The 16,036-nt window shown below is 41.3% G+C and overlaps 2 protein-coding genes across 4 annotated transcripts in view; both read left to right on the forward strand.

The window, feature by feature from the left end:
* p2ry4 (pyrimidinergic receptor P2Y4) overlaps positions 1-11,360 on the forward strand; it is a 27,174-nt gene extending 15,814 nt beyond the window's left edge. The window contains exons 4-5 of one of the 3 annotated variants that reach the window (XM_040015232.1): positions 3,552-3,745; positions 11,119-11,360. The gene's annotated coding sequence lies outside the window, so the exon portion shown is untranslated. The remainder of the gene's footprint in view (positions 1-3,551; positions 3,746-11,118) is intronic. The other 2 variants (XM_040015233.1, XM_040015234.1) reach the window with 2 other exon arrangements.
* Positions 11,269-13,163, forward strand: sox3 (SRY-box transcription factor 3). Its single transcript, XM_040015236.1, has one exon. It carries the CDS (start codon positions 11,483-11,485, stop codon positions 12,383-12,385), a length of 903 nt encoding a protein of 300 aa, XP_039871170.1. The 5' UTR covers positions 11,269-11,482; the 3' UTR covers positions 12,386-13,163.
* Positions 13,164-16,036: the final 2,873 nt, after the last annotated feature.

Raw genomic sequence — 16,036 nt, forward strand, 5'->3', positions numbered from 1 at the left:
CCGATCCTTTCATTACCTCTGTGGCTCATTGTGAGTGTTCTGAGGGGGGTCTGTTAAGATTAGGGAACAGGAAGCAGCCCCCCAGTATGGCCCTCTCTATTTAGACCCCACTGTGTTGTGCTTATTAACCCAGCCTGGGAGAAGACGTACCTGCCTCCCCTCATTAGGCCGTGGTGGAGTACGCGTTGAGCCCGCAGAAGAATGGAGCATTAATTAGTATTCTCTGCAGGGGGAACTGCCATTAGCACTTAATTAGCGGTAAGAGTACCATTCAGCGGTGCAGCCAGTTAGTGTCTAACATAATATGTTCTGTGTCTTTTCCCTGCGTGTCGTGGTAAAATAGTGATGAAAGGCTTTGGTTTTGTTGGGTTTTTTTTCTGTGAGTTCTGCCGTCATATACGAAACATGCTAGATTTGTGTTTTTGTTTTACATTTTTTTTTACCGCTCATCAGACTTGTTGCCACAGCTTGTTGTCCTTATGGTTTATTTCTTTTGAACTTTTGCTTGAATGCATATAGAAAAAACTGGGAGAAGCTGGCCTTTTAATTCTGTCTGTACAGCCTGCCTCTGTAGCCCAAACTCCGTGTACGGCTCTCCTGCAGCTGTTGACCTCCGTGAGGGCAAACTCTGTTTTCTCATCTGCCCGCAGGGCTCGGCCCGGGGTGGTAAAGTGGGTGATTAGGGGATTGAGATCAACTTTTCCGTTGGCCTCAGGGATGTTCCTTTGATCTGCTGAGTAGGCATTCTTCACTCGCTCTATTTTTCCCCCCTCTGTGCTCTCTGTCCAGCACTGTCACCGCAGAGGAGGACAAGGAAAGCTGTTAACCCACCTCGGTCCACTCCTCGGCCTCACCGGTTCTCATTCTCCCCCTGCTTTCACCCTTGCTCCTTCCCCACCCCTCAAGAAGCTTTTGGAGGCCCAGGCTGGTAGCTGCGGTACCTTTCACTTCCTGCAATCTGAGAGGCGGAGAGCAGTCATTTGCCAATTTGGCCTGAATGGGGCGGATAGTGGATTGAATGTCGTTTTCCCACCAGGCTGCGCCATCCAGACCAGCAGGGGAGGGAGGGGGGCACAGGGAGCGGGGTGTAATGTTAGAGTAAAATTAGAGCTTTGATGGCAACTAATAGTGTGTGATGGGTGGCGCTGATGTGGATTTCCAGTAAAGACGCCACAGGTTCTCGTCTCTCTCGCTCTCTCTTTCCCTCACTGCGTCTCTCTGTCAGACACACCTGTGAGATTACGTGGGCCCTGCTTTCTTAAGAGCTGTGATTTCTCCTTGATGTAATGTAATTATACTTCTACAACTCCAAGCCTGCCTATGTCAAAGGCCACGGCAGGTCTTGTTTCCTTGTTCACACACACATAAAAACACACACACACTCGTGCACCACCTCATTTTTTTTGAATGAGGAAGGACGGCACAATACAAAACTTACAGCGCTTCCTCCGAAATTCCTGGGCCTGATCGGATGGGAGCAGAATATGTTTGGAGTGTTCTTGATTTTTGCATTAGTTCACACTACTGAATATATTCCTCAATTGTCCCGCATGTTCTGCTCCAGGCTCTGCAAGCCGCCTTTGGAAGGTCAAATATTTGGCAAAGTTTCTTTTTATAGCAAGTTTACAAGTTTTCTAAAATTGAAGAGAACTGATTTTCAGAGCAAAATTTTTTGACAGATGCTATTATAATGAAACTGAGGTGTTATTAATATCACCTATAGGTAGTATGTGGAAGAGTGGGGCAGTGGTTAGCACTGACACATAAAAGCAAGAAGATCTCGGGTAAAACCTCGGCCGGGGCCTTTATTCTCCTGGTGTGAGCGTAGGTTTCCTGCAGGTACTCCAGCTTCCTGCCACAGTCCAAACACATGCATGTTAGGTTAATAGGTGATTCTAAACTGGCCATGGATGTGAGGTAGATGAAAAGCTGGAAGTGTATAGAATGTGAGGTTGAAATGTGCTAAAAGCGCTTTGAGGGGTCACTGAGACCAAGAAATGAAATGCATTACTTATAAAACGACCAGTCTGTAGTGATTAACAGTTTTAGCAACATGACACATTACAGCTGAGTTTAGATGAACAAGCATGGGCCATTAATCTTTATCTTTTTAAGTTTACGATGAAAATTATGAAACTGATGGAAAAATGATTGATTTTCAGTATTATTGTTATTTTTAGTAGTAGTATTAGTACTATTATTACCATTATTATTAGTAGTATGATTATTAATAGTCCGTTGTACTACCTATGCTGACCAAACATGAGTTTATTTATAAATCAAAGATTTGAATTCAGGATTAATAATTCGAGTTTTTACAGGAGCAATTTTTGGTTTAGCCTGGATTTTTATTTAAAACTGCTCACACAAACTGGAAGACGGCCATACAGACCATAGAATATTTTCATTGTTAGGTTTATGTCAGTGTCAGCAGGTCATTTCTTTGTTTACTGTCAGAATATGAATTAATTTACCACATTTTTAAGTTACACTAACACAAAGTTCACAGTATTGCAGTCATTTATTGAGCTGATTAGAACTGTCCCAGCATGCATTGCAGCTGCTTTTTTGTGGTGGGGTTGGGGGAGAGCTAATAGTGTGTCACTCACCTTTCCCATCCCATCGCAAAACACAAGGATGCACGAAACACAACACTGAGACCTGCCTCAGGGCTACCAGGCACGCACACACCTGTACCTACACATTACATTAGATGTATTGATAGCTTGTGAGGCACGAGCAGCACTGTGATGCTTTAACATGTGGAAGGTTAAAGGCTTCTTAAATGTCCATATCAATCTGCATGCTTGTCAGCTTGACAATAGTGGAAACAGAACACCATTAGGAACACCGGGCAGTGTCATTCTCATGTGTGCAACATTAGAGAAATGGATCACTCTCTCTGAAAGGCATTCATCTGGATGTTTGCCAAGCCAACGCATGGAAGATGAATTATAGTGGCCAAGGCAAAAATATTGAACGTGAGGTATGACGTATGTTCGGGCTTTTCAACAACTAACTGGGCTGCTTCATTGTTTGGTTCAAAAGTGAGAAATATAATATCCCGTTCTTAAATTGGATCCGATTGCATACCTTTTATTGTTCTGCTCTTTCTGGGTATATATGCTCGTGACTGTGCAGGGTGATTGTCCTCTTCCTGCTGTACTCTGCTCTCCTGGGATGGGAGATGTTTTGTTTTTTGAGCTCTTTCACACCAGCTCTCCCTCTTTTTTTTTTTTTTTTCTTTCTTTTTTTTTTAACACAATAGCGCTCTCTCCTCTCGCCCAGCGTGGCAACCCTTTCAAATCGGGAAGCTCCAGGTCAGTTTCCCTTGCCAAGTTTTGCAGCCTGCCATGTTGTCTATTCTGCTCAGCTATTTAAAAAATGTTGAATATCAACAATGGCTTTCACTGGTGCATTGTCAACTTTTGTATGAAGCAATCTTGGCTGAATGAGATGGGTCCCAGAGCAGGGAGAGCTCAGCTGCAGTGTGCACTGCCATACCGGTGACTGCCCAGCGCTCTCACACTTTTTATTTCTCTACTGCACAGAGGGCTGCCTTGCTGGAGGTACTCCTGTTTAAATGGCTGTTGATGGAGTCTGGGCTGAGGCTGTAGGCTGCTGATGTCCCTGCCATCTTAGAGTCCATGGTTCTGCTCCCGGGCCTGCTGGCAGTCAGCTGTTGAAGGTGTGTCTAACAGAGGGATCGGGAAGCAGCAGCAGCCTTGGAAGCAGTGAGAGGTTGGTGAGTGTCCTCAATTTTCTGGCCAGAGTGGGAGGAGGTTAGTAGTAAAGAGAGAGAGAGAGAAAAAAGGGAGGGGGCATTTGGAATGATGGTTAGGAAGCTCTGTGTGTTCACATATGCTATATTTGTTATGACATAGTCTAATTTGAGTCGAGGAAGCTTAGCTTTGCCGTCTTGTCACCTGTTGGTTTTATTCTAATCAGATACAGCAGCATTTTAGATTTCAGGAAAAAGCAGAGCAGTCAAATCCTGCAGAATCGACCTAAAAGTTAAAACACGTGAAATAAAAAGAATCTTTGTTATGATTAAAAAATAAATATAGGAAAAGCATAAAATAATCACTGTGGTGCAAGCTACATTTCTTTTATTCAAAAAATGCTATATAGTCAATTATTTTGACTTTTAAGAACGTTAAAACTACCCCCAATTGTTGTGGTTTGTCCTCTCTGACACGCACACTGGATGCATCAGTGACTTTATGCTGAGCTCTGTATACATCTATGTTTGTGAAGAGAAGGATGAAAGCAAGAATGAGAGGTTGCTTCCAGATAATAGTAGCTTAGGCTCTTTGTCCTGCTGTCAGGCGGGAGAGGAGCGAGGCTGCAAATCTCTCCAACACAGCGGCAACATCTTGTATGTTCCATTGACATATCAGTCTATGGGGCAATGAGCCGTCACCCCTGCACACTTCTGCACACTTCTGGTCTGGATGTGTGTTTCTGGATGGGTTTGTACAAAATAGTTGGCACAAAAGGGTAACTCTTTGCTATATTAGGGACAAGCGAAGTCGATACAGGTGGAATATAAAAGTATAGAGCATTATTAGGTCACCGTAATAGCTCGCGCCACTCAGAACAAAGGCAGAAGTATTTAGTTTCGACTTTTGTAATAACACTTAAGCAGGATTTTTTCTTATTTCTACGCTTACAGTTTTTATTTATTTATTTTTTTCTATATAACAACACAAATCACAATACAGCGACTTCTACTTTGAATCATTACTAAAATTAAAAATGTGCTTTTTAAAATGACATGAGCTCTAGCATCATTCAGATTTTTTTAATAATAAAAATTTAACATTTTTTAAATTAAATTCACCTTTTTATATCATGTATTTGAAGTAATAGTTATGTAATGCTTTGGAAAAATAATTTATTCAAATATGATTAGAGACTTACAGAGATTTAATCATATATATATATATATATATCTAAAGTCTAAAAATTAAATTCCTAGTAAACAGGCGGAAACCTTAATGCTTGAGTACCTGTGTTGTCCTCTGTCTCACCTCTCCGAGCTCCAACCCACGGCAAGGTGACCAAATTCATCTCAGGCCAGCCCATCCATTATCTTGTCAACACAGCCAGCTTCCCACCTTAGTTTGCTCTTCTCCCCGAAGACGTACTCTAATGAAATATGCAATAATCACCGCACTTATCTCGTCATGCTCAAGGTAATTAATATATTTAGAGGGCGATGGCTAACTCTTAATTAAATTATGCCTCCTTTAATGAGACCTTGACTGCTGCTAAATTTATGACCACTATCTGCTTTATCAAGTGCTTGGCATGCAACAAAGATTTGTCATTTTCTCCCAAATCACAGCCAGATTACACATTATGGTACTCATGATTTATATATCAATTAATGCTTGTTTGTTTCTTTATTTAAGATTTAATAAATTACCTCTTATAATTACCTCACCTAGTTTTTGGCTCTTAAATGCCACAATTTCTGCAATTAATGCTCAGTGCAGTATCGCTGTTACATATTCATTTTGGAGGAGGACACAGATAACAACTTGGCGGCATTAATCACATTACAAAATTGGGTGTATTTAATTAATTAAAGTTACGCTGCAAATTAATTGTGCATTCTCACAATATTATCTTAAACTAATGAAGGCTTAACAAAGAGACTGTTGCCTTAAAAAAAAAAAAGAGGCTAGATTAGTTGGGATCTCAATTATGGCTAAAACAAAAGAGGGCTGCTTGCTTGGGCATGGCGCAAAGCAAAAAGTGACGATTCAGCACTTTCTTCCAAACAAAAAACGGAGGAAGTTTCCATTGTTTTGGGGAAAACTGAACATGGCAATGATTCAACAGATACATGGAAAATAATGAGTGCTGTAATTAGCTAGTCAGGCATTAACATTACTTAAAATGATCATCATATAGGAGTGCTTGATAATGCCATTCACGTGCAGGCGTTTTTAAAATCAGGCAACAGCTTGCTGTCAGACTACTATAACTTTGCTGCAGGGGGGAAAAAATATCTGGAGACTTAAATTACACTCTTGTCTTTTGTTGCACACCATTTATTGTGCATGAGTGCATCTCATAATTCTTAAAAAAAAAAAAAGAGCAAATGAGATGAAAGGTTTGTATGTTCACTATAAATGGAAACGGCACTGGGCTTCAGTCGAGGCAGTTTCAGACTTTGCACTCGATGGCTTAATGCAGACCTCACCCACAGGCTTAGAAGCAAAACCACATTTATTGAAATTTTCTGCTTAATTTGAACTGAATTGAAATTAGCTTTCAATGGATAGGAGCTTATAATTCACAGTAATTTAGTATTTTATTTTTCATTTAACGCGTCATATACCAAATCCCCTAATACGAAGTAAACGTACAGAGTCTTTGTCTAAGAAATGACATCAAGGAGCTAGTAATCATTGTATATTCATTTAAAAATGCTTCCACCAATGTCCTCTCCTGCGATGTAATTTCATTTGCTTTAGCTTCATTAGTCAATAACCAGTGAAAAAAACGGCTTGCGTCAATTATGGCAACTGCAGGGGTCAGTGAGTTTTTAACTGCACGTAATTATATGGAGTGGTCTTGTAACAGTGATTAACCCTCGATGTGTGCGATCAAATGTGTTTCAGATGTGCATCCCTAAATGATAAGCAGCTACAAGCCTAGGAGTGTGAGGCGATGAGGTGAAAAACTATTCCCTTGGCTAAGTGAGATGGAGCAGAGTGTTGGGTGGTCACGCCTTGTCTGCTCATGACAGTGGCGGGTTAAAGAGATTACACTGGGTCTGTGTCAGCAGCCTTGGCCTTGCTCACATAAGAACATAATGAGGAAGGACATGCTTGGCCTGCCGGGGAGAAAAAGAGGCTCAAATTTGAAGCAGTCTTCACCGGCAGCGGCAGGAGGCAAGCAGCTTTTTGCATGTTGTTTTACAAGCAGAGGGCAATAAGTAGGAAGTATGCATTCCACAGAAATGAACAAGGTGACTGTTGAGTGCAGGGAGAACACTTCTGGGCTTCTCTCTGCCCAACCAGCACAAAGAATGAAAACACAAATTACTCTGCTGCACTGGAGGGAAGAATGCCGTATTCTCCATTAGCCTGGAGTCCTCCTGATGACGGACTTGCAACACTCCACTAAAGCTTTCCTGAATATCGATGCATCTGTCCTCTAAGTGTGTGTTTTGCTTCTTTTGAAGGTGTGAGCGTCCATCTGTTCCCTTAATAACTGAACTTGGAGACTTTCACAGCCTCAGATGGTCTTGAGTCGGAAACGATTGTCAGAGTAGCGTCCGGAAATTTTGAACGTTTAATGATCTACCTGTACTCGAAGCTTTCCCAATCTCCCTCGTGAGAACTAAAATGCTTCATATGGCATATTTGTGAGGTAACAGTCCAGGACAGAGCAGTGATAAAAACATGTTTCTCTCAAAGACCTGACTTCTATTTATTTTCTGCCCTGATCCGTGATTTCTCTGTCTTATGTTTCTGCCAGCAGGCGGTGAACACCGGCTTACAGCAATTTTAAACAAATGTGCTTATTCAAGTCAAGGTCTCTTGCTCATCCTTACTGTGGAGGAAATTTGCAAAGATTTTAAAATATATATAAAATATATTTAATTTGTTCCAATGATAAAATGAAAACTTCATTGAATTAAAAAAATCTTGAGGTCTTTTATATTAATTTGTTGTTTGCCTCTTAAAGTTTTCTGACAAACAAGAGTGCTGTAAGAGTGCAGTCCTCTGCTTCGATAACATCTCAAAGCAAACCAAAGACTCACATTAGGGAAAGCTCCACTTCCTAATAGATCAAGCAGGCAGAGCTATTAAGAACTAATTTATAAATACCTGTTGCTAGAGGGGATCATAGCTGATATCTATTTCCCCCCTCTCTCTCCAAAGCAGTGCAGGGAATAAAAATGCACAATCCTTATAGAGTTAGGATTTTTAAAGACTTTTAAGACTTAATTGCGATTTAAAAAAAAATAAATAAAGACAAATGCACACTTTTCCCCCCAAATTGTGTCAACCCATGTCATCAGTTAAGGGAGTAAAAATGTTCCACCGGCCATGATTCTGCATTACGCACAGACGTTAAACATTTTAAGCAGTTTACTGATATACGGGTCAAATACGTCAAATTACCATTAGGGATACTAGCCCAGATTTGTGTAATAAAGAGGTGATAATAGCGACACTTTTATTCCTTTAAATGACCCGTGAATATTATTTTACCTGTGTTGAACTGGGAGGACGCAACCATTCACGCCGCACAATAGGAACAGCAGACCGTGCGTAAATTGCATCTTCATTTGCATTCCCAGTCCAAAAAAAAAAATCATGCAAATCTTAATGAGACAGTTTCCATTGTGGCTGTAATTGAAAAGCCATTCTTTGTTAATTACTGTTTCTCAAAGGCCTTGTCCGCAGTCACTGAGCTGAAACAAAAAGAAAGTTATTGATTCTGGAGGTCGTGGGGTCTAAAATGGACACGTAAAAATGTTTATTGTGGATCTGAGGTGCGACTTTTGATAATGAAAAACAATCTGCTTTGTTTGAGAACTGTAAAAAAAAAATGAAATGAAAACAACGAACTGTAAGCTCATTCTGCAACAATAAAAGCACGATTCAAAACAATAAATTTCATCTGTTATCAGGTGTTGAAAGCTGAATGCACGCAGCGCCTGCGCCTTGTCGTGTATTATTAAAGTTGCTGTCTGACCACAAAGCTCTAATGCGTTCGGAGCACTATATTTTAAAGCAGGCATTTATGTGTCGTTGTGTCAGTCTGTCATACTGGATAAACTTTAATTCCTCTCCAGCCCTGAACTAATAAATCCTTTGTTTGCTTTTATTTGCTGGCCTAAAGGCCGAAACTCTGCACAAGACCTTTATTTCTGTAGCTCCTACCGCAAGAACATAAATGTAAGAATTAAACACACATTTTTGCGTTTAATAAACACATAACCTGTGTGTTCTGACTAAAAATACAAAACGACTAATTTCTGCGCTGAAATCTGAGTTTTTGAGAGGAACTTTCGCTCTTAGGCTGACGCGCTATTCATTCATTTTTTTTATTTTATTTTATTTTTTTACGTTAAATTATACCCGATTGAGGTGATTGCAAGCTCGTTACATCCTCCCATCAGGACATCCACATATTTCCCAACATTCAACAGTGGGATCCTGCAGCCGTGCGCCCTGAGAGCCCCTTAGGGCCGTCAGGCTTGTTGAGTCTGAATCAGAGCAGACTGTGCTGGTGGTCCTCGGTTCCTTAATTAGGAAATTAGCCGCACAGAGGCCCTCATTATCAAACTCCGGGTTACTCTTTGCGTGTTTTTTCCTCCTCTCTCCCTCTCTCTGCCACCGGTCAATTTCCATAAGCAGATTACAAGCGGATCAGTACTGAGATTCGCCCCGATAAACAAATAACCGGTCCCGGAGAATTAGACGAGTACTAATTGAACGTTAGTTTTATTGCTCCCGCTCTGTTTGTCACGCCCCATTGAACGTGGAAATTAAATTCATGAAGTGATGTCTCTTTTCAGCTGATTTACTATTACGGTCTTGGGTCTATGGGCTACAGTCCCCTCCTTCTAAGATAACATATATATTATGTAATGTGTGTGTCTAAACCTTTAATTTAATTTTTTATATATATATATCTGTCGTGAGAGTAAACGTTTTTTTCAAAGTGCTTTAAATATGGTGTTTGAGGGGTTTTTTTTTAAGTAAAGTGGAAAATAAAACAGTTGGAGAATGTTATCGGTAGCTCGTTAGAAACCTATAAATCAGAAGGAGCCTGGCTTTTCAGTCTGAATATTTGCTCTCACCGATGGTGACAAATGATGAAATGCCTGAATGCCTGCACTCCCTTCACATCATGTACATGGTGGGCCTTGAGCAGCTGCCCTTTAAGTTTCAAAGCTGTGAGGTGTGAAACCCTCTAATATGCGCATAGCAGAACGGCGCCTGAAGAGCCCTGTCGATACTCAGGTGTTAACAGGCGTTTTCGATGGGCGATTTGCTCCCAATCGTTAGCAGGTGTGAGTTTTGTGATTGGTATCAATGGCCAAAGTCGTTTGTAAGGAGACACTCCCTGAAAATCATTTTAAAAACCATTAACGTCGATGAGAGAAAACGAGTCACCCAACAGCTGGCGACGATTTTCAGGGCCGCCAGTCGGTTTACGTGAGGGACACTCAAACTAAACTTTTCCTCAGGGACCGAGGAGATAGCCTGTCCCCTCCACAAGAGGTCGTTGATGTATTAAAATTCCCCAGTGCTGGGATCCTAACGCACAACATTTCGATTAATTTCATTTGGAACATTTGGAAGTATGAAATCTCTCTATCATCACATAAAACAGAATAAATATACTTGTTTTTGATGCTTTATTTTATTTTCAAAATGTATATTTTTATTATATTTATAAAACCTAAATGAATGCCCTTATCAACCTCATTCTGTATCAAAAACTCATTGCATGGATTTCATTTTCACAGTGACTACAGGATCATTTAATCATTCAACACCTCTGGGAAATTTTAAAAAAACTTTAAGAAAAAACACGTAAGAATAACGTTCAGGTTCATCAGTTGAGCATGACACCATCGAAACCCCAAACTAATGTCAGGAGGCAATTTTTCCAGAAGATTTGCAATACATTTGACTAAGTGGCAGAAAGAAACATTTTTTCCTTTCAAGTAACATATTTTATTTCAATATCCCGCTTTTTTAAAATGACTTGGACTTATTAAATCCACGTGGGTTGGGGTCTGCCTCTTCAACAAATTAAATGACACCGATCCCAAACCTTTTGTTTGGTCATATGGTTTCATATTTTAAGAATTTATAGTTGTATGGGTACTTTACAGCCTCCATGGTATTACAATCCGTAAAAACACCTCATAAGCACTAAATTTGAAAACTAAAATAATTTGTCACTAGAAGAAATGTGATGCGTTCACAGACAAAAAAGGAAGAAATAAATCGGGTTCATTTCTTTTATATACTCGTTGATTTAGTCTTGCAAAATTTTGTAAACCCAGAATATTTGGAGTTGCGCTGCTGTTTTAAAACTTTACCTCTCCCTCCTCTTCTGACCAAAACACAGGAGTGTGTGCTCTGGTTGGTTACGCGCTGGATATGGGAGCCGCGCGCTGATTGGTTCCCTGGTCCTCATTGTCATGCTGTCAATCCACATCACATGGTCCGGCCCCTAGGCCTATTAACAGATGAGCTTGGCGAACAAGTTTACAGACTTCTGTTTCAGAGCCGTGAAGGAAGGAGCAGTTTGAGCGGAGAGAACCTAGAAGCACCTGCAGGCACATTTGCCTCTTAAGGCAAAACTTTTTTTCCAAAAAAAGAAAAGAAAAACATCATCTTATGAGATCGGTCAGTACATCTACCTCTTTGACTTTTGGCGTTATTTTGTGAACTTTTTATGTGCCTGTGAGTGAACACTAAAAGCCGCCTGAATGTATAACATGATGGAAACCGAGCTCAAGACCCCGCTCCCGCAGTCCAACTCGGGCTCGGCGCCGGGCGCAAAGAACAACAGTGCCAGCGACCAGGAGCGGGTAAAGCGGCCGATGAACGCCTTCATGGTCTGGTCTCGGGGTCAGCGGAGAAAGATGGCTCAAGAAAACCCTAAAATGCACAACTCTGAAATCAGCAAGCGCCTCGGTGCTGACTGGAAACTTCTGACCGACAGTGAAAAGAGGCCATTCATCGACGAGGCCAAGCGTTTACGGGCTATGCACATGAAGGAGCACCCGGATTATAAATACCGTCCCCGCAGGAAGACCAAGACCTTGCTCAAGAAAGACAAGTATTCTTTGCCCGGGGGACTGTTGGCGCCAGGAACCAACCCCGTCAACAACGCTGTGTCAGTGGGGCAGCGAATGGACGGATACGCGCACATGAACGGGTGGACAAACAGTGCGTACTCCCTCATGCCGGACCAGCTGCCCTACCCTCAGCATCACAGCATGAACAGCCCACAGATTCAGCAGATGCACCGGTACGAGATGGCAGGCCTGCAGTACCCGATGATGTCTTCGGCGCAGACCTACATGAACGCAGCTTCCACATACAGCATGTCTCCAGCGTACACGCAGCAGACCACCAGCGCCATGGGACTGAGCTCCATGGCGTCAGTGTGCAAGACCGAGCCGAGCTCACCACCGCCGGCCATCACGTCCCACTCTCAGAGGGCGTGTTTGGGGGACCTGAGGGATATGATAAGCATGTACCTGCCTCCCGGCGGGGATAGCGCAGAGCATTCATCCCTGCAGAGCAGCCGGTTACACAGCGTCCATCCGCACTATCAGACCGCGGGGACTGGCGTTAATGGAACGCTACCTCTCACCCACATCTGAGAGTAGCACGCAAAAATCCCCCCACACAGACTTTAAAAACTTTTTCAAAAAGTTACGGATACTTGAACTTGCTAAAGAGACAACGTTCAGCAGTTTTGTTTTTAAAAAAGAGAAACACGCTTTTATCTTCTGACTTGTCCATGTTAAAAGACGTTTAAATGGATCGAAACTGAACGTTGAGCCCGCCAGAGTAAATTGCGCTGCAAAGAGGCTTTTTATCGCGAGTACGAGCAATTAACTTATGTAGAAGAATTGGACTTCTATATTTTAAATGATGCCATATTTTCTCTCTATGAAAAGGCATGTGGCCTCGTGAAGGGGCTGGTGTATTTCAGAAAAGCTGGATGGAAAGTTGTTTCATAAATGTTTACACTTAATTTGTAGACTGTCGGTTGTCTCGACTGTGTCCAAATTTTGTAGTCTTCTATTTTTTATTTTTTATTTTTATTTTTTCTTCCCTTCCTCCCAGTGAACTAGGTTAAAGGAAATGTAAAGACAGTGCGGGTCGCAAACGCAAGTTTTATTTATAGTAAGATTTTTTTTTTTCACTTGTTTTTTGTTTTGTTTTTGTTTTTTAGCTTGTGAACCCGAAGTTTTGTCACGTAAACTGTTCAATTATTGTTTTATTTTTTGTAAAATATTCTGTTCTGTGATGGTTTTTGACAGTGTCATGTTTGCTCATTACCCTGAACGAAAAGGTTTATTTAAACTGACGTTTCTACATATTTTAAGACCATCCTCTATTCTTAAATGCTGAATAAATTTCTACGAAACGTTACTTGTGACTCCGTCTCGTGTATATGTGTCTGTGTGCAATGTGAATGACGAGAATGTGATATAAAGGTGATTTAAAATAAATAAATAAATAAATTATAGGCCTTTAGACAGACTGAAAGTCTTCTTTTCACAAAACCATCTGAAGACCAAACAATTGGCACTTACATTTGTAAGATGTGTTCATAAAAATGTTTTCTCTTTGAAAATGTCAAATCAGTTGGTTATTCAAGCACTTCCGATTTTCTTACACAGAAGCACAAGCAGGAGAGGAAAAATGTTTCATTGTTTTAGAAGGTATAAACATAAATTTCATTTTTGGTCTAATTTTGAACATCGGCTTAATAAGGAGTGTCATAATTCTTCATTAGATAACAGGCTTTTTGTTAAAAAAATATATGAAATGAATGTTTGCTCTTGTTGAAAAGCTGCATGTTCCCTTAAATTCACTCAGTTTTCATAGGTCAGATGGGTTGAAAACAAACCATGTAAAAGTACTTGATTGCTTAGGTTGGTTTTTATTTTGTCTCATTTGAATAGGTCTTTAATATACAATAATTACCTTTTTGTATTTTTATTTTATTTTTTTTAACTTGAAAAAAATATAAAAATCTAAGATGTTTTAAACTAAAATGAATTAGACTGGCAGATCCTTATATAAGCATATTCAGATTGTATTTAAACTGGTAACATTTTACTAAATAAGACTATACCATATACTATCAGAATATTATCTGAAATGTGATATGAAAAAGTTTACTTTAATGCGTCAGCACTCATTAACGATACTTGGTACATCACTGATGTACCAAGTATCGCTGATTCACAACTTAGTTTGGCAGAAAATGTTGTATCACTTAACAATCAGTCATACAAAATGTGATCTTATTATTTCAAACTTTTATTTGATTTATATGTGAAGAGATTTAGTTCTCGTGTACCTTTTGAAACATTTTTAAATTCTACTCTTTGTCAGTCTGTGCCTTGGTTCTGTTAAACTCTTGTCATGACTCTGAAAACTCTCTATGCTCTGATTTTTATTTTTCAATAAATTCTCAATTTATAAACGTGCCACATTTAGAAAACTTAATCTCCTTTAATGCACGTACTGTTCCTGACGCTAAGGTGTTTTTGAAGAATGGACTGGCCTGCTGTTGCAGTGTACCTTAGGATAAATAAGCCCTGGCCCACCAAGAGGGCCTAAGCGGTGGCGGTCCCGCTGGCCTTCCCACACTCCCCTTTAGGACTTGATCCACAGCTCAGCACAGCAGCCTAGATTAGCCCCACGCACCTTTGTGGAGGGAAAGATTATCCAGACCTCCCTGCATTCACTGACAGGTTTTAAGTCACTCTAGCGTGCCAGCAGCCACCCGTCACCTAATCACACTCTCCTACTCATTTTTTGGTAATTAAGCAGCTTTTCTCTTCCTGGTGCTCAGTGTTAGAGGAGTTTGTCGTAGTCTCGTCAGAGCAATATTTATATTTATTTATTTTGATTTGTCAAATTCAGTAATATTGGATGACTTTCACCAATACGACTCTGGATAAATGCACCAACACGTGGGCTTAGGCTTAAGAACTAAAGGAAAAGTATAAATATGTTGGGAGTGAAAGATTTTCTTATAACTCCAGTTTGACTCTGTTCTTTCTATAATCACCTGGATTGCCACAGAAATGTAACGTCTACTGATGATTTAGGACTTTACTGCTGTGGTTGGTCAAAGGTGTGCGCATATCTATTGACTGCGTTTGAATATTCTGGCAGTTAGGCCATCTGAGTTGGGCTCCCCACCACACCACCCCCACACCCCCTCGCTGTCCCCCTGCTGAGTGCCCAAAGGGCCTCTCTCTCTCTCTCCTGTCATGTGGAGCTCTGTGCCCACTCAGCAAGTGCAGGCATATCCCACTTCCATCTGCCTATGACCTCACAGCCCCAGTTTGTTTAACCCCCTCTCCAAAAACTAACCTAATTATAGCCCTGTAAAACATGGCTTCAGCAGATTCCCAGTGGATTCTGCCACTCTGCGTCTGTGCACACCTATCAGTCTGCCAACACAGACTCTTGACTTGACAGCAGCAGCTCCATGAGCCATGTTTCTGTCAGTCCTGTTTTTCTTAGGTCTCTCCCCATATTATGTCAGAACATGCCCTGTCAGTTGCACATTTTATGAAAGTATATAGGTAAAATAGATGGCCTAACCAATAGGAGTGTGCTTTACCTGTCCTTTTTACGTCAATGTGATGAGTGGAAAATCTGTTTGTGACATCACGTTTCCTGCTTGACTGGCTGGGCAGCTTCCAACAAGAACACACCTTCTGAGCACGCTCTCAAATCTTTATATAATCTCAGACTCAAATCTGAAGCCTCCTCTAATACACAGATCAGACATCAGCTAAGAATGCAGTCTGAATGTAATGCATGAACGGATGAGTGCTATCCCTATGCCGTACATTCATCGATGTGTGAAGGCCTTTGCGCCTATGACAGATTCAGACTGTACCCATTTACTGTGTCTAGTAAATCCAGGAGACCTGTTTGATCTGAGCCCGGAGAGGCCTATAGGGTGGCCTGTCCAGCTTGGGGAGGCCTGTCCGGAGTGGTGGGACCTGTGTGAGGTAATGAGATTGACAGCAAAGTGCTGTGTGTGTGTGTGGAGGTGAAGGGGGTTGGGGATGAGGTTAATCTCTCTGAACTGGGGCAGATGTTGTTAACGAGCTCCTCTCAGGTCGACTCCCTGCGTGGGAAAATGGCATCAAATCCTCCTGGGGTCAGGGCTTCTGGGCTGACCCACAGAGAGCCACCCCTCTCCACTGCACCGTCCTCTCCATTCACTCACCCACTCAACTCGCACATTTGACAGCCCTCACCAGACACAG

The sequence above is a fragment of the Simochromis diagramma genome, unplaced genomic scaffold (genome assembly GCF_900408965.1).
Source record: "Simochromis diagramma unplaced genomic scaffold, fSimDia1.1 OVJJ01000685.1, whole genome shotgun sequence".
Lineage (NCBI taxonomy): Eukaryota > Metazoa > Chordata > Actinopteri > Cichliformes > Cichlidae > Simochromis > Simochromis diagramma.